At 39.2% G+C, this 23,152-nt stretch overlaps 1 protein-coding gene across 24 annotated transcripts in view; it reads right to left on the reverse strand.

Moving 5' to 3' along the window:
- Mlip (muscular LMNA interacting protein) overlaps positions 1–23,152 on the reverse strand; it is a 231,365-nt gene that overhangs the window by 4,066 nt on the left and 204,147 nt on the right. For 19 of the 24 annotated variants that reach the window (XM_052714917.1, XM_052714916.1, XM_052714920.1 and 16 more), the window contains one exon: positions 12,342–12,416. The exons of the other annotated variants lie outside the window; for them this stretch is intronic. In XM_052714917.1, coding sequence (XP_052570877.1) covers positions 12,342–12,416 — 75 coding nt within the window. The remainder of the gene's footprint in view (positions 1–12,341; positions 12,417–23,152) is intronic. 24 annotated transcript variants of the gene reach the window in all.

Here is a 23,152-nt window from a genome sequence, read left to right on the forward strand (position 1 = left end):
TATAGTTTATTATTCATAGACCAAAGCCTATAAAGCCTTCAGTAATTAAGGTTCTCTCAATATATAGCATGGCAGAGAAACCAGGTATTATAGAAAGGACACTAGGAACTCAATATTGATTATGGGTTCAAACTTACTGATCTCTAGAAGATCTGAGATCCAGATAGTTGGGCTTGATCTTACTGCCTTATTTGTTGTTTTGAAAATGAGTCTGATGTCAGAATAAAAAGGAGCCATGAATTCACTGCAGGTTCTGGAATCCCATAATCACAGCTATCCCATTCCAGTGCCTCCTGCTTGCTCACCAACTCACTCCAAAACAAAGGGTACCTTTCATCTGCTAAGATGGTATTGGAGGAAAGATCTCTCCGTTGTCAGGCTCTTCTGTAGTAGATTCACACAAGGTCTTAAAAAACACATGAGATCTGTTTCTTTGTATGGCCTGGTTGACAGATTCTCTAAGATCTCAGTTCTATGGTTTTCTAACAAAATCTGTAAACACACAGAAATTTAAAATACAAGCTCCACCCTCCCTGCTGAACATAAGGGAATATATTGCTCTCCCCCCTTTTTCTTGAGGCGTGCATTGTAGAAAATGTGTCAGCAGTACTGTCCTTATTTTTGAACTGTCTAGAAGTCCTTTTGAGGGAACTAAATGGGAGTTTTGTGAGACTCCAGGAAGTCTTTTCTGAGGCTTTAACCAGCTTTTTTCGAAGTGCAAACATCTGAGGACCTTGATCTATCTCTCTCTCTCTCTCTCTCTCTCTCTCTCTCTCTCTCTCTCTCTCTCTCTCTCTCTCTCTCTCTCTCTCAGTTCCCAGAGCAAAAAACACCTTACGCTTAGCAGACGCTACCTTCAGTGGGTGTCTGACTCTGTGTTGTAACACTACTTCCTAAAGATGTTTAATTCTTTTTTGAGCAAAAATAAAACACAGATGAGTTCCCAAATTACCAGGTAAATCTAGGACAAGCTTTGGGTTACAATCAGTACACCAACACCAGACACTTCTTACTTAAGGGTAAAGTGATTTATTTTATCTAGAGAGGATAAATATAATGGACTATGTCTATTTGGCTTTCTAATAAGAATTTCCCATTCTGCTGATTCAATGCTATTCAATACTAAATATGGGGTCACATTGTCTGTTTGTTTTAGAAAAAGATAAGAGGGCTTTCAGAAAGAAGGATTGGGGAATGGGCATGGGAAGAGTTAAAGAGGGGAAGGTGGGATGGAAATCCTGTAAACAACAGGACTCCTAGGTGGAATTCTCAAGAAGAAATCTTAAAAAAGGGTATATTTTACCTACACAGATTCAGGACTTATGACAGAAAAAATAATGACAAGGGAGTCATTTTGATGGTTCACTGTTGCTAATCCTTGGAGTAGAAATGGCCTTCTGGATGTCTAGACTAGGTGATGGCTTCAGTATGCCTGCTGAGGATACATCTATTTTTGTTAAGACAAATTCACTCTGGTCCTCCAGCAAGTTATGTATCAGAGTAAGTGAACCTTCTTTTAATCATCAGATAAGCCAGGTTTCAAGTTCACCCTTGAAAGTCCAGCCTTGACCTCTTAGCAATCCAAGATTTATCCAAGCTTGATTTTGAGAAATAAGAGTTTGGGGAAATTATCTGATGAAAAAAAAGTGGGCCAATCCCTCTTAAGGATTTTAATTTACCTTGAATCAAACCATAATGTGAGACTGGTTCCTGTGAGCAAGTGACTTTTTCCCTTTTCTGTGTTTATCACGAGAAGGGGGCATTCTTGTCTGTAGAATAAGAACCCTGGGCATCAACAGAGCTTCTGAAATTCTTGTAATACTGGCACACAAAGCTCATTTGCCACACAACAGCAAATCAATCACTGTTCCTTGCTATTAGAAACAGAATCCTGACAATCCTCAATACCTATTAAAATCTTAAAGAGGAGGAACAGGAAAAAAGAACATTTGGGGGTGTAGCTCAGTGACAGAGTGCTTCCCAGCAAGCACAAGGTCTTAAATCCAATCCCTAGTACCTCACACACAAATCATTATGAAACTGGGAGAAGAATTTGCAGAGCATGTGTTTTCTGGGAACTAGTGAATAATTAGCTGCTGTGTTATTGAGAAGGGAATCTGGTCCTGTTCTGGAAGTCAAGCTGAAAAAAAAATCCTCCGGGGTTGTCCTCAGCAAAGGACCTAAGAGGGCAAGGTTAATGATATGCTGCTCTGCACTGTGGTGTTTGCACTTCATCCTGGAAAGAGAGAAGTGAATTACAGAGTGGACTGGGGATCAAAGAATACCTATATGTGTATTCTTTTTATGTGTCTATTTATACCTAATGCTTAATTCACAGGATGTGCTTGCTATAAGCAAGCAGAAATGACTATTTCTAGTAGAATACAAAGTTCTTCTCTATAACTCCACCCAGACGTTATTAATCTCAGGCAGAGAGGATATGATCCTTGTAAAGTGATAAATATCCATCTATTTGGAAATTATTATATCTCTGTGGATAATAGAAATCAGCAAACTGATCTTCTTTCAAGATTATTCAGTCAGCAGCTGAACACTCAATTTATTATTTAGGAAGCTAAACTGGTTATCTGAGGATTCATTCAAGGCCATGTTTGTGTGTTTTTTCATGTGTGTGTATAAATATGTATATATGTGTGTATGTATGTATGCATATGTGTATGTGTTTATGCATATGAATATATGTAAGTATATGTGTATGGGTATATATGTGTGTGTAAGTCTATGTGTGTACTTGAGTGTGTATGAGTTTATGTGTGTATATATCTGTATATGTATGTGTATATGAGTGTATGTGTGTATGTATATTTGAGTGGTATGTGCATGTGTGTATATGTATACATACATGTGTGTATGCATATGTAGGCATGTGTATGTATTGTGTGTCTGTGTGTGAATATATGATTCTATGTGTATAAGTAAGTATATGTGTATATGAGTATGTATACATCTGTATGCGTGTATGATAAAACACAAATGAAACATTGCATCAAATGCCCTAAGTTCTCGCACTATACTGTGTAAGTATTACAATCAGACCAAGCAACTTCTAAACTTTGTGTGGATTGTCAAGAGAAAAACAAAGTATTTCATCTCACATGAAATCATGAATTTCATCATGCAGATCTCTCAGAATCATTGTACCACAAGTTAAAGCCCACAGTACAACTTTGCATTATTGGGCCAGAAAATGTGACCCAAAATTTAGTAACTGAAAACATTCACTGAGACAATTTTTTAAAACAATTCTCTTTGCTTTTATTTTTTTGTGTGTTCAAAATTAAATTGCTGATTTGATTGGCATGCCAACCCTGCTGGTGAGGGGACTAACATATATTTGAATCACTGGGGGAAGCTTAGTTTAAAGCTGGCCAAGGTGGGGTTTGAGAGATGGCTCAATGGTTAGGAGCACTGGTTGCTCTTCAGAGGGCCCAGGCTTGATTCCCAGCACACTCATGGTAGCTCACAAATGTCAGTGACTCCAATCCCAGAAGACCCAATGCTCCTTCTGGCCTCTGTGAGCATCAGTATGTACCTGGTACACAGACAGATGTACAAGCACAACAATAGACATAAAAATGAATGAATGAATCATTTTGAAGCTGGCCAAGGCCTTTGTATGACAGAGATCCTTCGTTCCCATGGTCCAGGATTGGGTGAGGGGAAGCCCAGCATTGGTCACACAAGTCACTGCTGATGATTCTGTCCTTTAGTCAGCACTGCTGAGGCCTAGGCTGCAGGGTAAGTTCTGTTGTTCTTGGGGTTAGCTCCTTTAAGATGAGCATTAGAAATCATGTGGCAAAAGCATTGTGTAAGCCCAATTAGCTAATCTGAGATATCTCTGTATTGAATGAATAGTTAATTTTAAAATCTCTTTAGGTACAAAAAATCATGATTGGATCAGGGCTTGAAAATGTAACAGTAAGAAAGGCAGATTACCATCTTTAGGACATGAAAGAAAGGCCAAGTATCACACATATTCTTTATGCACTGGGCACATAGCTAAAAAGTTGTGATCTCCCAGGCATATGGTCATAACATGACAATTGTTTATAAAAACAGAATATTTTTCTTCAATCTGTTAATCTTATACAGATGAATTAATAATAAGGCAAGGGTTTGGAGAAAATACATGGCTTAAGAAGTTGTAGAAAGTTTTTAAATTGTTCCCAAATGTGCCAGTGCTAGTAATACATATGCCATACTAGAAGCAGAAAGTGACCCTCATTCATTATTTGTTTCCTTTAGTGGAACCATTTCTTGTAGCTAGAGTTTTCCTGCCTGGCCCACAGTCAGGACAAATCTCTGCCACCCGCCAGTCCCACAACCGTTCAGACCCAACCAAGTAAACACAGAGACTTATATTGGTTACAAACTGTATGGCCGTGGCAGGCTTCTTGCTAACTGTTCTTACAGCTTAAATTAATCCATTTCTATTAATCTATACCTTGCCACGTGGCTTGTGGCTTACCGGTACTTTACATCTTCCTTGTCCTGATGGCGACTGGCAATGTCTCCCCCCCCCCCAGCTTCCTGTTCTCTCAATTTTCCTCTCTGTTAGTCCCGCCTATACTTCCTGCCTGGCCACTGCCAATCACTGATTTATTCATTGACCAATCAGCAACACATTTGACATACAGACCATCCCACAGCACCTCCCCTTTTCTTTTCTTAAAAAGGAAGGTTTTAACCTTTACATATCTCCAAAGTCAGCTTGGTATATTTGGGAATTTGGGCGTAGCTTCTCCTTAGGTTATTTCGGTAGATAAGACTTATAGATTTATAGTCACCTATGCTTGTCATCTCTATAGTTACGTTAGTTAGGTTATCCAGATTTACAGATACATAGGTCAGATGGACAGGTAATCTTCAAACACTTCATAAACCTAGAGAATATGGCATTTAAATAACTTAGAATTCTGTTGATGTGAGACATAATTGCTCCTGGCTGCACCAATTTGATCCCGAGAGAATGTTGGGCTTCTAAGACATTTCCATTTGGAAGTTTGTCTTCTTGACACAAAATGGCCTACTGGGCAAAGAACTGCCCTTGCCTCGACGGCTGACAGTAATAATGCAATGCTATCCTTTCTGGACAAGTGGGACACAAGGAAAGCGACCACTGTACTCTGCCAAGACAGGGTAAGATGGTCTTTCAGAATTCCTGCTTCTGAAAATGGTCTGTCAGATACTTTAGGCCTGTAGCCAATTTGAATACACCAACAATGCTGAGAAACATTAGGTGACTGTCTAGGCTGCCAGCTGTCTCCGTCTACTCTCGCAAGATTCCCGAAAGTTGCTTGCATCCATCTACCATTTCTCAGGTACCATTATATTCCTTCTCAGGTCTTTGATGGGATTGAAGACTACCAGTTATAGTTACAACTTAGTAGATAGAACATATTAAGTATTAGATTCAGGTTCTTTAGGATAGGACACCTTTTGGAATGATCTTTGTAACATGCCATTTACCTATGCTCTATACTTCTCTGGACTTTAGTATGTGTTTCTTGCTTGATATTGTTTGCATTGGTTGTACTTCCATCTTATCTAGGTCATTATCCCTCATTATTCCTGGACAATATTTGATAACCATTCCTTTGTATATAGTCTTGTATTAGGTTAGAACTTTCTTATTTAGACAAAAAGGGGGAGATGTAGTGGTTAGCCATTCCAGCTTTGATCTGGAAGTTCCAACCCCCATTGAGACTTCGGCAACTGTCACGCCTACAAGGCGGGGCCAAGGGAGGCGCCGGGGGACCCGAGATCTGGATCGGCGGGCGCTCTCTCTGTTGCGGGACCCTGGACTGGAGAGGTGGACCGAAAAGAGCTCCAGAGAACACCGCTGGACTGTGATACACCTTCCCCAGACTCCGCGACCTACCTATTCCTTAATTTGTAAGTTACGCCATTAAATAAATCTCCTTTTAACTACGTGGAGTGGCCTTAATAATTTCACCAATATCTTCTACCATTCACAAATGTTAACATTTAGCTCCTTTTATGAGGGTTTCCATATATTCCAAATCTAACTCAAAATTGTTCTTTAAATCTTACCCAGTGGCCTAATTTTAAGTCTTGTCTTCAGGGTTATGATATTTTCTATTAAAAAGAATCAAAGTGTAGCAGGACCCAACACTTCAGAAGTAGAAGCAGAGGTAGGTGGATCTCTCTGCATCTGAGTCTAATCTAGTCTATACAGTGAGTCCAGGCCAGTCAGAGAAACATAGTAAAACCCAGTCTCAAAATAAAAACAAAAAGAGATCCCATTGAAACCCCCAAATAAACCAGGCTGTGGCCAAAGCTATTGGTGGCTCCCCCCCAAACACTCAGTAAGGCCCTGTTCCTAGAGACAACACCTACACAACTCATTGAACACATACCTGGTGCCTACAGAGAGCCTTCACCACTACAGACTGCTAACCATGGTACTAGAAGGTGCTATGAACACTGCCAAAGGAGAAACGTAAACACAAACTCTAGATCTATGATGATGACTGATACACCAGGGTGCTGGTGCAATAGTAGCACCAAGCTTGTAGGAAAAACCAACCAATATCTGATTTGACTTAAGGCCCATTCCATGGGATGGAACCCATGCCCAACACTGCTTAGATGACCAAGAACCTGAGGATGGATAGGCCACGGACCTAGGGGAAAACCAAACATTACTGTTCTGTTAAAGGAATGTAGCAATGAAATGACTCCTCATAACCTTCTACCATCCTCATAGATCAGTGCCTTGCTCAGCCATCAACAGAGAGGCTTCCTCCTGCAGCAGATGGGAACAGATACAGAGACCCACAGCCAGACAATATGCAGAAGTTGAGAGCCCTTGGAACATTTTCTGCCCTAAAAGGGATATTTCCTTTAAATCCCTCCCCTTGGGGATCAGGGAACTCTGAGAGAGAGAGAGGACGCAAAAAGAGAGAAAGAGCCAGAGGGGATTGAAGACACCAAGAATCAAGGTCTTCTAGAAACAATGGGAATGGCACACATAGGAACTTAGAGGAACTGAGGCAGCATGCACAGGGCCTGCATGGGTCTGCATCAGATGGAATCCTAGAGTTGAAAGGAGAAGTAGACATACATATCCATCCCTAACCAGGAAGCTATCTCCAATGATAGCCATTGCAAATGAAATTTTTTTTTTCTCCAAGGGACTCTCACTGGGGAAACAAACCACTCTTTTTTTTCTTTTTTTAAAATTTTGTAATTTAATTTAATTTTACATATCAGCCACGGATTCCCCTGTCCTCCCTCCTCCTGCCTCCCTCGCCCTCCCTCCAGCCCACCCCCCCATTCCCATCTCCTCCAGGGCAAGGATTCCCCTGGGACCAGGACAAACCACTCTTTAAGGGTAGGCCCCATGCCCAGCAGTAAATGGCTAACAGAAAATGAACTCAGCAGCATCTTTTGAGGTTCTTTGTCTCATTATGTTAAGGAAATTTGGTCTTTCTTTCTTTCTATCATTCCTTCCTTCCCTCCTTCTTTCCTTCCTTTCTTTCTTTCTTTCTTTTTTCCTTCCTTTCTTTCTTCTACCTTACAGGTCCTTATTATGGCTTCCAGTTTTGTGTTTTTGTGGGATTCCTGTGTGTGCAAACGTGTGTGTCTGCATCTATATACACTTCTTGTGCTTTTTCTTTGAGTCTTTTTCTTGTTTTATAGTTTTGTCATATTCCAACTTGTTTTTTATTTATCTTATTTTATTTTATTATTATTCCTTATGCTTGTTTGTTTTCTAATGAGACAGAAAGAATGTGGATCCGGATGGGAGGGGACGTGGAGAGGAACTGGGAAAAGTGAGGGGAAGTGAAACTATAAACAGACTATATTGAATGAAAAACATCTATTTCAATAAAAGAAAAAAAAAGTTTTCATAAGCACACCCACACACAATGTGATAAAATTCTCTATCCCATGTTATTTGGCAACTAGAAGCAGTGTTTTATATTACCTAAAATTGATAAGTTCTCAGTTCAGTATTACTGTCTGAACTGGATGCTTTGGTTGTTCACATAAACACCTAATTTAACCTTATTTTATAGCAACATTGACAGAGAGTCGGTTGGCATAAGTGAATTTGAAAAAAACTTGTATGGTTTGAAATGCAGGCAATAATATTTCATTTTTTTAAATATTCATCAGGAAAGAACTAAATTGATTCAACCATTCTCCTATTTGGGTACATGTACACTGGTGTAAATACTTATTTCTGTATCATTTGTCTGCTGTGGGATGTTCTGTATGGCAAATGTGTTGCTAATTAGTCAATAAATAAAACGCTGATTGGCCATTGGCTAGGCAGGAAGTGTAGGCGGGACAAGGAGGAGAATAAAGCTGGGAAGTGGAAGGCTGAGTCAGAGAGACACTGCCAGCCGCCACGATGACAAACAGCATGTGAAGATGCCGGTAAGCCACGAGCCATGTGGCAAGGCATAGATTAATGGAAATGGATTAATTTAAGCTGTAAGAACAGTTAACAAGAAGCCTGCCATGGCCATACAGTTTGTAACCAATATAAGTCTCTGTGTTTACTTGGTCGGGTTTGAGCAGCTGTGGGACTGGCAGGTGAGAGAGATTTGTTCTGACTGTGGGCCAGGCAGGAAAACTCTAGCTATATTTGTCACCATTATACTGAGAGGGATGACACATGTGACAAGGTCATTATCCTGACTATATAAAGAGCGTTTGCTGCTCAGTAGCAATGTCAGCATCCAGTGGATTGGAAGAGTGTAAGTCCATGCAAAACAATAGGCACAATACACAATTTTAAATTCCTCTGAATGAAATCGGCAAATATTCCACAACAGTGTCTAAGAGAAGAAGGAACTAGATAGCACAGGAGGAGACTTAGAGACAGACAGAAAAAAAAATGTAGATAAAGACCTTTATCTAAATTAAGGTTCTGAATTTAAATGCTGGACAGAGTGTGAGGGGGTACTTAAACCAAGTTGCTAGGCAATCAGTAGAGATTTAATACTGGATTGTGCCTACACTTCCCAGCTATTCCAATAGACTAACTTCCCTCAGCCCAAGTTTGCTCACTGTAAAACAAGAATAGTAAAAGTGCTTAAGAATAGTCAGTGACAAGCCGGGCGGTGGTGGCGCACGCCTTTAATCCCAGCACTCGGGAGGCAGAGGCAGGCGGATCTCTGTGAGTTCGAGGCCAGCCTGGACTACCAAGTGAGTTCCAGGAAAGGCGCAAAGCTACACAGAGAAACCCTGTCTCGAAAAACAAAAAAAAAAACAAAAAAAAAAACAAAAAAAAAAAAAAAAAAAAAAAAAAAAAAAAAAAAGAATAGTCAGTGACAAAGAAAGTATGTGGCTTTCTTTTCCACATACAGTATGCTCTCCATAAATTGTTGTGTATAGTCATTTCAGTTCCAGCAAGAGCACACGGAGACAGGTATTGTACCACACTCGTGGTAGACTGAGCTATATTATTTTTTAGTACAGCAGTATATGTATGTGTTAGAGGCAACATATGTCTCCATATGCATATATCAAGGAACCAAAAATCCCATCCTTAGTGCATTACCTTAAAGACAATCAGAAATGTATCTAAAAGCACTAATGTGAAGGTGGCCCACTCATATACACCTTCACATTTTACACTATTGTCACTGCAGAAAGCCTAGATTTTGTAGAAAAACAACATCAAAATTTGCCCAAATAGGGAGCTGGTAAAGCAATTGCCTGGTATATATATATGGCTCTAGGTTCAATTATAATTATCACTCAAAATATAATAATAATAAGGATGATTATGATATGATGACTATTATTAATAATGAAAATATTGACAATAAATAAATAAATTTTCACCAGGAATAGTGACACATGCCTCTAATCCCAGGGGAAACAGGAGGATTTAGAGTTCAAGGTCACTTTTGGATACAAAGAAAGTTCAATGCCAGCCTGAACTACATGAGACCCTATCTCAAAGGAAATAAATAAATAAAAATAAAAACACAGGAACCTCCATCAAAGTATATGAACTGTCTTTCAAACATAAAACAATAATCCAGATTTTAGATTTGTCCCTAAACTGTAGAAATAGGAATTGTCACTTTATGATAAATGTATAGTATATCCATAATCATGAAAAATATTCCTAAAAAGAAAACTTTGAGTTTTATTTCCAATTTTGTTATTTTTACTTCTTTGTTTCACAGTGGGTTGTTTTCTATACTTCATTTGTGAGAGTATCTACAACAAAGGTATTTAAAATGAATGCGTAAGCTCCCCATTGCTTTCGAAGGATGAGTCCTCTAAAATTCACATTCTCAAGCTTAATAGGTAAAAACAATGCTTGCTGCCGAGCTGAGCTCAATCTCTGGGTCCCACAAGGTGGGAGAAAAGAACCAATCATTGTCCTCTGACCTCCACATGCACACTGTGGCATGCTTACACACACAAACACACACACACACACACACACACACACACACACACACACACACACACACAGAGTGATTAAATGTAAAGTTTACATTTTCTCAGATTTTCCACTTTATCTGAAATGATGTACAAAAAAATCAACATACTTCTCTTGAGAAACACAAATTAAACCACACATAGAAATTTTTGCTCAGTTGTTTTCTTTGTATAGTATGGCATCTGTAAAAATAAAAGGAGGGGTTTAAAATTTAGCCTCTGTTTATCAGCTTAAATATGAACATGACAAAAAAATTATTGCATGAAATTGGGATGGTATGGCTGAACTTGTTCATATTTTTTCTATAGACACTTGCCACCATATAGAACTCATTTGTGGAGTTGGAGAAGGGGTCAGGGAACAGAGCTATCCTCTGTCCCAGTACCTGAGAGCCAGCTAGCACAGCTACCTGACTAAAACACGTCCCATGTTCATAGGCCACCCACCCACGCTCGACAATAAGCAATAGTTTTACACTTGAACATAAAAATGCCAAAGACTGACGGCTGAGGAAGAGGGAGTTGGTTTGTCCCTGTGATGTGTATAGATGGAATTCCAGTAGTCCTTCTACAAGCAATCAGGTACTTCGGAACCACACAGTCAGCCGGGAGTCATCATCTCTCTTTAAAAAAGTCAAAACAATGTTGCCTCTAAGAGCCAAAGTCCACCTACCAAAAGCCTCAATACAAACATAAAAAGCTCTCTTTTGAGTTGTTTGCCAAGACCTTCTGAGGGACTCCCAAAACACACAGTTTATAGCTATCACTCTTGGTTGCTCCTCGTGGCAGAAGATAAGTCCCTGTTGCTGAAGATGCCATGAAATTCAGAAACAGAGCCAAAATGTCCATGAGCTGGAGCTGATGTGTGTATGTCCCCCCTGATTACTAGCTTTCATAGTGCCAGAAGACCCTATACAAACTTCCAAAGGAGGGAAGCAGCCAACAGTTCTACCTAGCTATCACATCTATTAACTGTAACAATGACCAGCATGGCACAATAACCCTAAGAGTTCAGTAGTGGCACGCATACCTTGCCAATAATGAACAACTCTCTAATGGGACTAAAAAACCCAATCAACAAGAAGGAAATTATGCCTGGTACTGGAAACCTAGCCAATGAACCAAGACGAGCGAAGTCATGGATATTGGAAGAGAACCTACAACATGACCTCACTAAGCCAGATCAAGAGAGTTGCAGAAAACTACAACCAATCAAAATGCAGAGTTGAGAAATCAGTTCTAATGTATTCATGTACAAAACATGACCATACCTAAGGCCCAGGGAACATTACTGAAGAAGGAACAAAAAGATTGTGAGACAGAAGATCGGGGAGCTTGCTGTAAGATTGTGTCTCCTAGGAATGTCAGAAGCTACACCTATAATGTCTCACCAACATAATTCTCTAAGCAAGAGCTGAACAAGGACACCAATAGACCCAGAAAAGAGGAAGAGGAAATGGCCACAAGGCCTCAATCCCACATGAAGAACTATAGACAACTAAGGAAACCTAAGTGGGGGAGAAATAATCTTCCCCAGGGAAAAGCACACAAAGTGGTTATCTAATACTAAATGATCAGCCTGAAAACATACATACAAGCAACATTATACAAACTGTGCAGGTCGTATTTGGGAATATGTGTGTGTGTATATATATATATATTACATATACATGCATGTAATAACAATTAATGAAGAAAGAGGCCATGAATTTAAAAATAGCAAAGAGGGGTATGAGAGATGGTTTCGAGGGAGAAAGGGGAAGGGATAAACATTACAATTATATATAATCTCAAAACTAAAATGTTGTGATTTTGTTAATATTGAAAGAAATAAGAATGTCTTACTTCTACAGATATAGATCTCTGCACCTATCTTACATTACCTCTTTAGAGTCAAGAGTGTCATGTTCAGGAATTGTCACCATGGGATGACCCAGCTTCACAGAAAAGATGCCCAGCTTGTGATCAGGAGCCAAAGTGAGGAGAAACAGATGTTTAGATTTCATTTCAGCAGATTATTAGTTAATGACATCTGATATTTTGCTGCAAACAGTAGTTTGATTTTTACCAACTGTAATCATTGGGATTTAACTGTCATTTCAAATGTACAAGAAGTATTTTGGCAAGTGATGGGTGCTCAGCATAAGACCATATCTTACTTATTTTTGTAACACGTCAAGTTTAACAGGCCTCAGCAATAATACAGATTAGTTACTTATTGAATGAATGTTTAAAACACAGATAAATTTTATAGAAAAGAAGCTAAGTGGAGTTGATGTTTCAGGCCTATTTATGCTAGCCCCTGATAAATATGATTCAAAAGCAAAAACAATAGCTCATGTTCAGATTCACAATAAATATACACATGCCACAAAACAGTATATATTTCCTGGGACAATAAAATATTATACATTGTTGTGAACTTCAATAACATCAAAGCACAGAAACTTCATAAATCATGCGACCCCCACCAGTTTAACATTATTCTAACGCAATGAAGCATAGTAACATTTAACAGGAGGGGGTTCCTCCGGTATGTGGGAATGTTTACTTTTATTGCACAGATTTTCTGAGTGCTACAGAGACTCTTAACCCCACTAAGGCAGTAGGAAGTCCTCAACATGCCAGTAAAGGTTAGACTGTGACACAGAATTTGTACTGAAATCCAAGTCCCCGCTGCCCTTCTTATGTTTAAGACAGTCTCACTTCACAGTCCAGGCTAGCCTAGAACTCACTGTGTAACTCAGACTTGCTTTCCACCTCCCTCAGCCTCCCACGTGCTGGAATTACAGGCATCAACTACCACTTGCAGTTTCATTTATCCTCTTTTGTGTCACCTTCATTGCTCCAACTGTAAGGTTTTAAAACCATTTTCCAGGCACATTCCTTTCTGTTAAAGGAAATGACATCAGGGTCACAAAAATGACTGAACCCCTTCACTTTCAACACAGTCCTGCTTTGAGCAAACAGTAGGACCGTGACTTCCTCCCAATTCTTCAAAGCGAGCTCAAAGAGGCCAATAAGTGAAGCAGGCCTGGGAAGCCTTTGGCCCTGGCTTCTGAACAGGTTCAGGAGGTCTCCTCCTCCAGCACTTACTTTATCAGGACCCACCCAGTTCCAACAGCTTTAAGGAACTGAGCCTGCTTTTATTCAAAATTGTAACTCCACTAAATTCCAGCCCTTAAACTCTATCCCAGCCACAAATCCTCTGCTGATCATGGCATCAGGAGTTCTCAGTACAACTGCTCAGTCCATGCTCTAAATAATAAGCTGGGAAGCAGCTGAAAGCATCTACTGCCACGTGGTCTCGTGGTCAGTCGCAGGACACTACATTTTATTGTATTATGTCAGCAACACAGTCCCTGTGTATTGCTCAAACTTCCAACCTGAATAATTGGACCTAGACACCTCAGACTCTTATATACACCTAGACAAGGTGATACAACATTTACATGACTTTCCAGTTTTGTAATAGCGTGTTTTCATTATTCTAATTTCCTAATACTTAACAAGAAGAATCAATCTGAAATTTTTAAACTTCAAAATTCCCTAAAAGCATTTTGTTGAGATTAAAAAAGCAGCTAAGGCAACAGAGTGAGGGTGTGGTGCCTACACTTCTATTCCATCCCTCCTTTCTAACACAGGCACTTAAGTCAAGTTCATTATCACTTCCAATTTCAAAACCTTTGTAGTGATTCTCTAATCAACAAAAGGGAACTGTAACTAGCTGGTCATAAATAATTATAAGCCCTAAGTTACTTCATTTGGCCTGAGAACGAACTTTTAACACAGTAAATTTGTTCTTCCATTTTCTTCAAGGCAGCTGAAGTCTGCCTGCATCTTATAAAGTTCATGAGTTTAGTCATATCGATCCACTTTATACTCATGTACTAAGTCACTTATATGTGTTTGTTCATTAAGAATTTTGTTTAGGGTTTAGGGAACTTCTCTCCACTTTGTAGCCCAGGCTTTCTTCCAACTCTGAGCCTCCCGCTTCAGCCTCTTGGGTACTAGGATTAGAAGCATAGGCCCTGACAGCAGACTCTTCATTGAGTTATCACATGTCTAACCCTGCTTCACAGATAGAATAAAGCACTAAGACAAGAACAATTTATTTAAGAGCCAGAAGTAGAAATGGTGAGCAGTGACTGGAAGCTGGGAGACAGTTTCTAAAGACAGGGCAATTGAAAGAAATGTGGGAGAATACATCCATAAGGAGCCCTTGGGGAACTGTAAGCAAGAGAGGAGCACATGATAGGAAATTCCAACTTCAACAGAAGCCAGTGTCACTGATATGCAAAATATTGATGGCTGGCTGGAGATATTTAAGAAATCTATTAGAGGTGGGACAGTAGGGAAGAGGGAGAAAAGGGGGTGGAGGAAAGGAAAAAAGGAAAGAAGAAATTTCAGATGAAAATACTGTCTAGGAAGAGACAAGAGGATCAAGTTTGGGGCAATGTGTTTCTCTTTCCTGTTTTCTAAGATTCACAGAAGCAGCAAATGGATGTGTTGACTAGAGCAGGTGATCCAGGAACTATTAGAGAGAGCAATGCTAAATGGTAAAACCTCTGCAGAATGTGGAGATTTGGCAAAGCATGAAGAGCGGAGATGTCAGGTGATGAGAGCAATAAAACACAGGAGAGGAGTCCTACAAAGGTCAGAACGGGAGCAAACTGGCTTAAGTTTCATATAGTTGCTACACAGAGCAAAGATTCCTATGGAGGGAGAGAGGGTAACCCAAGCCTACACACGTGGTTGTCATGTTCTGAAAAAACAAATTACTATTTGGCCTCAATTAAAAGCTATAGCTGATAAGTTACTATTCCCATCTCAGCATTATTCAACATAGGAAAGTGAGTGGAAAGGAAGGTGCAGGGGAGACGGGACAAAGCACACTTCCATCTCAGGTGCGAACTTCAGTCTTGGGTTCTGTACAGTTGCTGAATTAGAATTCTGTGCACACATCGCTGCAGTATTTAAATAGCACCTTCATTTGCTTTTCCCTGTACTTGATCACAACGGCCAGCAAACTAGCACAAAACCTTACGAAGTGTTGACTGTCTGTGGGCTTTCTCCAGAGCCCATATGACCTTCCATGAAAAGACAAAAAGATGAAAATTTCCCAGGCCAGATGGAGAAATGAGACTCCAACAACTCTAAGAAGACACTTTGTAAATCGTAGTAAGTCTGTCCATAAAAAGTGGATTTCAGTGCCATGATATTCATGAAAAGTTCCTGTCTGAAGGCAGAGTGGTGTTTTTTGACTGCCAGAAACTCTAAAGAGGAGGAAGTGCTGCAGGAAGTTTAAACATCTTGACTCATCAATGGAAGACAGTGAGTTCAGAATTTCCTTCTTAAGATTGCTTTTCCAAGTTTATCCACCATCCCTTATAAACCCTCTTCATACCACGTATGTATAGAAACCTGCACCTTCTCTGTCTCTACACTTAGTAACTCAAGGTAGAGTGTGACTCTCATAAAAAATACCTCTAGAAAGTAGTTGTGAAAATGGACTGCAGCAAGAACCAGAGTACTATCTGCTTCCTTAGTATATGCCTGTCGTGATGAGACCACAAGTGTATGAGAGTCCTGAACTATGTGACATTCATCTTTAAGTTGTTTGTGCCTGGCAGACAACTCACCCAGCACAGAGAACAAGTTGATATGGAAAAAATAAATCAAATAAAAAATAAAGCACATTGTGGAGAGAAAAATTTCTTATTTTCAAAGCTAAAGAATTCCAAATTTTACTTAGGATTTGTTCACTGCATCCTCGGATGTCTCACAAGACCTCACACTTAGAACGCTGCAGGTAGATTGACAGGTGAGTTACCAGGACTCTAACAATTCCTTTGCCTCAAAGGAGACTCCATTTCTCAGCGTTGAACTCCAGAGATTCTCCATAAACTTCTTATTTCTAGTTTCTCTTGAACTGTTAAAAGATCTAGCCATGAGTTTTATACCTTCTGGGTCTGCAAAGCAGCCTGCCCCTGTTAGAGGTTGCTAAAGATCCCTCTCTCTCTCTCTCTCTCTCTCTCTCTCTCTCTCTCTCTCTCTCTCTCTCTCTCTCCAGATTTGCTTGGCCAATCAAAGAATCTGGGGCTTTAGTCCCTGATCTCAAACATTTCATGGCACAAAGAACATGCTATAAATTTCTCGTACATGCACAGGAAGAGGCAAGAGGGCCAAGAAACTGCATCTCTAACTGTTGCTGTTCCTGCATTTCAAGTAACAAGGCCATGTACAACAACCTTCTATGCAAAGCATGCTTCAGACATTGCCATGGCGCACCTCCATTTGACTACACTCAAATGCCCTAATCAATTAACTTACATGGTGCTCTGGGACGGCTTTCTGTAAGCTGTGAATATGTGTTGCTCTGATTGGTTGATAAATAAAGCTGTTGGGCCAATGGCAAGGCAGAACAAGGTTAGGCAGGACATTCAAACTGCAGAGATGAGAGAAGAAAGGAGACTGAGGGGAGACAGATGCCAGCCACCACCAAAGGAGCAAAAAGATGTCAGCAGACCAGTAACACCACAACCACAGGGCAACATACGGATTAATAGAAATGAGTTGAGTTAGGTTACAGGACCTAGGTAGCAAGAAGCCTGGCCATACAGTTTGTAAATAATATAAGCCTCTGTGTGTTTACTTGGGACCAAGCAGCTACAGGATGCAGATGGGAGAGATTCATCCGGACAGTGGGCCCAGCAGGACCAGAGAAACTTCTGGCTACAACATAGCAGTTGGATAATAAAATTATTTGCCACGGATCTTTCTGATTTTATACTGATTAATATGCCAGGCATGTGGCTAGATGTGAACACTGCAGTGAACATTATCCTGACCTTGGAGATTACAGTCTAGTGGGAGAAATAGACATGAATTATATTATTATATATAAATAATATAATTATGTTAATTATTATATAATATTACTATATTTGTTATATTCTTATAATAGATTATTTATTGAGAATTATGTAATTATAATTACATAGTTAATCTATAATTATATAATTAATAATATATTATAATATAATTAATATACTGTTATATTGTTTATATCATGTGATTAATTATTAATATAATGATAATAAAAACATAGAATAATGTATTAGGAAATAATTCTCTGAGTGCTGTGAGAGTTTATTACTGATAGACCTGAGCCAGTTTAGAAGCATATGAGGGAAACTTCCCAATGAGCCAAGTTACCTGCTAGAAGCCAGGAACAGGAAATGTGCACATGGATCCACTCACTAAGAATAAATCATAATTAGCATGATTGGAAACTAGGGAGAAAATTCAGTGGGAATGCATAACATGAGTGATTGAGAAAATGTCTGGAGAATTGCTGTACAGATATTTGCAAGCATCAACTCCACTTCATAGTCAATGAATAAGCGCTTCAATTTGCTAAATGAACGAGCACTGTAAAATTGAAGTTTGTTTCATTTCCCCAAAAGACTGCAAGCTGCTAGATGATAGGCCCTGCCATATCCTAGCAGTTGTGCATCAAAAAAAAAAATGACTCATGATTCCAGGCCTGGGAGCGACACAACAACATATCAGTCCTCTAGCTTTGCCTTTACGAAAATCAGTACATCAAATGTCCACAGTGAAAGATTGGCTTCCATGTACTTCAGTAAAATGCTACTGCTTCAAACAGAGAACCAGATACATGTCCTGAACATTTCATTTGATGTAGCTGAATTTTAAAAGGGAAGACAGGAAACATGAGTAGATTAACTATTTCTTGCATTTAAAAGAATGCGCCGGGCGGTGGTGGCGCACGCCTTTAATCCCAGCACTCGGGAGGCAGAGGCAGGCGGATCTTTGTGAGTTCGAGGCCAGCCTGGTCTCCAAAGCGAGTTCCAGGAAAGGCGCAAAGCTACACAGAGAAACCCTGTCTCGAAAAAACCAAAAAAAAAAAAAAAAAAAAAAAGAATGCATTTTGGGTGGGACCCAAAGGTTTACAAATTTATCTATCCACTGATGCCCTATATGACCTCTTTCTGTGCCTCAGTTTCTTCATTTTTAAAATCTGCCCGAGGCTGTGGGTAGCTCAGTCATAGAACATTTGTTCAATATCTGTGAGACCCTGGGTTTGCTATCTATCATTAGCAAAACAGTAATAACTAGTGTGATTAATTAGTCAACTAAAATAAAATATTGACCTCAGTGGAACTGTTAGGAATATGGAAAGGAAAGAGAGTTGGTTTAAGAGAAGGTAGTGGGGGTGATAACTAAAGAATATCATGTGCATGTATGGAAAGGTCATAGTGAAACCTGTTATTCTGTAAAATGAGAAACTAGGCCCTAAGTAGATAGTCTCAAGTCTCTTTTTCATTTGGCCAATTTATTATGTCTATGATTGTTTAGCAAAATCCTATTAGTTGATGAATGACACAATCTCTAAATGAAAGTTCTTTTCTTTTGAAGTTTCCAGTTCTCAGCCACAGCTGAGCTAGAAGTTCCAGCCGTCAGATGAAGAAAAGAATCCCCCTGAGAACATGACCTGAGGTCCTTAATATCTGCTTTTAGCTCTCCCACTGTCTCCTTTATTTGAGCCTTTATTAACACTATCAAATTTTATAGAATTCTGCTGTGTACTCCCTGGGTGTCATCTACTCAGCTGATGACATGTTGATACATATCACTTTATATATGTGTTCATTATTTTATGTGCCCACAGAGTTCTCACTGATGAGTTCTGATAATTAGTTTTATCATATTCCAATCTCAATTCTTGAAATACAGTAAGAGTAAGTTTTCTGTTTTGGTCGCTGTGGCAGATCTGAAAACACTCAACATATACTTGTTTTATTCTTTGCCTTTCTGTCCCATGCTATGAGGTAAGACTTAGGACATTGACTTTCTCCAAAGACAGCACTCTGTGCTCTAAGGGACAGCTTATAGCGTAATGGAATGCTTCTGCCCATGCTATGTTCAGCCTGTTTAAAAATAAATTTCATTTTCTTTTGTTTACTCACATTTTACCTGGAGTTGTTTCCTTCTCAAGCAGAAAACCACTTCCTCAGGGGCTTAACTGCACTGTTCACTTTATCTTAGTGTATGGTTTTCAGGCAATAATAAAACTGGAGCAAAAAATATATATGTCAACACCATCCTAGGGTTAAAAATGGATTCCAGAAATTGTGATTGGAACTGACAAGGAAGCATATTTGCTGTTCTACTTGTCTTCCCTTTAAGGGTGCAATTAGTTGCTTAGAATTACACATAAAATATCATTTTCAATTGTTTTTTATATCTAGTGCTCTACTATAATCGTAAACCAAGTATCTATTTTTTTCACAAAGGAAATATTGGTAAGTTGTTTTTCTCTCTATTCTTTATCTCCTGTATCACACAAATATTTCTACTTTATTCCAGTGTGATCCATAATAGAAAGTAAATGGATCTATATTAGAAGTCTCAGTTACAGAAATATTGTCCAGTCCCAGTTGCTCCCCCTTACTCTCAATGTAAGTCTTCTTTACTGACAGCAAATTCTCTGAAAAAGTAGGAAATCAATCCCAGGGCCTGGCACTCTGTCAACACCTGTAAACCGAGGTGTCACAAGTATTTGTAATAGTCTTACCTAGGAAGAATAATAATTATGAAATGATAGATTCAGGCCATCTCCAATTCCTCTTCATAGACCCATATCAAGCTTTACCTGGCTGTCTGCTAAGACCTCCTTTCCAGCAGCAGCACTGAGGAAGGATGGGGCGGTTCTGAGGAGGGACAGTGTATATGAATGGGTAAGAAAGGTGAGCTAAGGATAGTGTAATTACCAATAACTGAAGGTTTGCCTTAAGTAAGGTACCTACCAGCCCTGTCTTGACCTTAGACCCCCACTCCTCTAAACATATACCTCTATGCATTACTTTAAACTATATTTCAAAAGTATGTAAACTCTAGCCAACAGTTTACTATGTTGTCTTATATACCTTTGAACTGTCAGGACACCAGGTATTCCTTGCCCCTATAGACCTTTCTTTAAGTGTATTTTGCCACCAGGCACTGTAACTTGGCCTTCAGTCAAATTTGAAAGAGTCTAAGATTTCCCATTGGAAAAACGTGTCTTCTTTTACTTCTATGTTTTCTCTCAAGCCACAGACAACCACGTAAACTTTTATTCGAACTCAGACCATAAGATAAGTAATGTATTTACTGCTTACAAATATCTTACAGGAAAATTTCATGTTACCTTTAGGCTTCAGCATTCTCAAAGGGTAAGATCTATAAAATTAGAATGGAAATGTTATGGGCTGGTAAAGTGTTAGCCTGGCATGGGAGAGGCCATGGGACCCACCACCAGCACCACTTAAAGTAAGACCAATGGTTCATGCCAGTAACCCCGTATGCAAGAAGAAAAGGGGGGGAGTTAGAAATCCAAGAACATTCTTAGCTACATAGTCAGTTTGAGGCCATCCTGGGGTATATGAGATCTTCTATCAAAATCAAAACATTTATAATACCACATTTGTCTATGGTATCACATAGAATTTTAACACACGTTAAAATTTCATTCAAATGTGGACCATAAAATATAAGGTTTACAAGACCACAGAATATATGCCAAAAAGAAGAGGCTCCTTTAAAACTTCTTTGTATTATTCTTAAATAGGAAAGACATGCAGGAGGTTATTAAAAGAAATATAGGAAGCAAGGGCATAAGAGGCATATATACATGTGTTGCAGACAGTTGACTTGCTGAGGTGAAATGCCTCCATCAAAGTCTCATGGAATTGAGCAGCTGCTCACTGAGAAGTGCGTCCTCACCTCCCTGAACTGTTGCCACCAAAAACGACTGACTGAAGCAGGGGTGCTCCTGTCTCGTGTGTGGACAAGTTTCTTTTTATGTCCTAAATCCCTCTGCTTATGAAATAAGCCAAAGATGGCCTTTCCCCGAAAGCACATTTGTTATTCTCCTTGCTCCTTTCCATCCTAGGCTCCTTCACTCAAGAACCTGATCTAAGTTGCCATGAGAATTCTGGCCAGGTGTATGCTGGGAAATGCAAGCTCCATTTCCCATAGTTTCTCAGTGAGGTACAATTGCTGCCATGTGCCGACATGACTCCACACCTATACAGCACAAATTCAGGCAGTGGATTCCAAGGAGGGACAGTGTGCTATCTGATGAGAGCTTTAAAACCTCATCTGCTTCAAGTAGACTTTTCCTCACTAAAAATGCTCTTCTGCCTACCTCCAACCAAGTACTTATTTCCAATTAGCAATTTTTTTAACATTAAAGGAAATTTTATAAAAAATCTGACAAAAGAGACTTCAAACCAAAACTAATCAGAAGAGATAGGGAAGGACACTACATACTCATCAAAGGAAAAATCCACCAAAAGGATGTTGCAATTTTAAACATCTATGTACCAAACACGAGGGCACCCAAACTCATAAAAAGAAGCACTACAACAGCTCAAATAACATTGACTATCACACAGTCATAGTGTGACTATGACTTCAATACCACACTCTTGCTAATAGACAGGTCATCCAGATAAACTCTAAATAGGGAAATCCTGGGTTAACTGATATTGTAAGCCAAATGGACCTAACAAATATTTACAAAACATTTGACCCAAGCACAAAAGAATATACCTTCTTCTCGGTGGCTCATGGAACTTTCTCCAAAATTGACCACATACTTAAATACAAAGCAAGTCTCAACAGATAGGAGAAAATTGAAACAGCACCCTGAATCTCAAGTGACCATCAAGGATTAAAGCTGGATATCAACAACAACAGAAGCAACAGAAAGCTTACAAACCCATGGAAACTGAATAACTCACTACTGAATAAAAAAAAAATGGGTCAAGAAAGAAATTAAAGATTTTCTATAATTGAATGAGAATAAATATACAACATACTGAAGCTTATGGGACACAATGAAGGCAGTGCTAAGAGGAAAGTTCATAGCACTAATGCCTACATAAGAAATTGGAGAGGGCCGGGTGGTGGTGGCGCACGCCTTTAATCCCAGCACTCGGGAGGCAGAGGCAGGTGGATCTTTGTGAGTTCGAGGCCAGCCTGGTCTACAGAGCAAGATCCAGGAAAAGGCGCAAAGCTAGACAGAGAAACCCTGTCTCAAAAAACCAAAAAAAAAAAAAAAGAAAAGAAAAAAGAAATTGGAGCGATCTCATACTAGTAACTAAACAACATACCTGAAAGCTCTAAAACAAAAAGAAGAAATCACACCCAAAAAGACTAGATGGCAAGAAATAATCAAACTCTAGGCTGAAATCATTAAAATAGAAATGAACAAACAAAACAATACAAATAATCAATGAAACAAAGAGCTGGTTCTTTGAGAAAATCAGTATGATTGAAAAACCCTTATCCAAATTAACTAAAAGGCAGAAAGAGAATCTCCAAATTAACAAAACTAGAAAGAAGAAGGGGGCACAACAGACATCAAGGAAATTCAGGGAATCATAGGACATACTTTAAAAACCTGTACTCCACCAAGTTGGAAAATGTAAAAGAAATTGAATATTTTCTCAATACATACCATTTACAAAAGTTAAATCAAGATCAGATAAGCAATTTAAATAGATTTATAACCATAGTGAAAAAGAAGCAATAATGAAAAGTCTCCTAACTAAAAAAAGTTCATGGCCAGATGGTTTTTAGAGCAGAATTCTCCCAATTAACTCCAATGCTCCTTAAATTA

Source organism: Peromyscus californicus, unplaced genomic scaffold (assembly GCF_007827085.1).
Source record: "Peromyscus californicus insignis strain IS unplaced genomic scaffold, ASM782708v3 Scaffold_11__1_contigs__length_118956290, whole genome shotgun sequence".
Classification (NCBI taxonomy): Eukaryota; Metazoa; Chordata; class Mammalia; order Rodentia; family Cricetidae; genus Peromyscus; species Peromyscus californicus.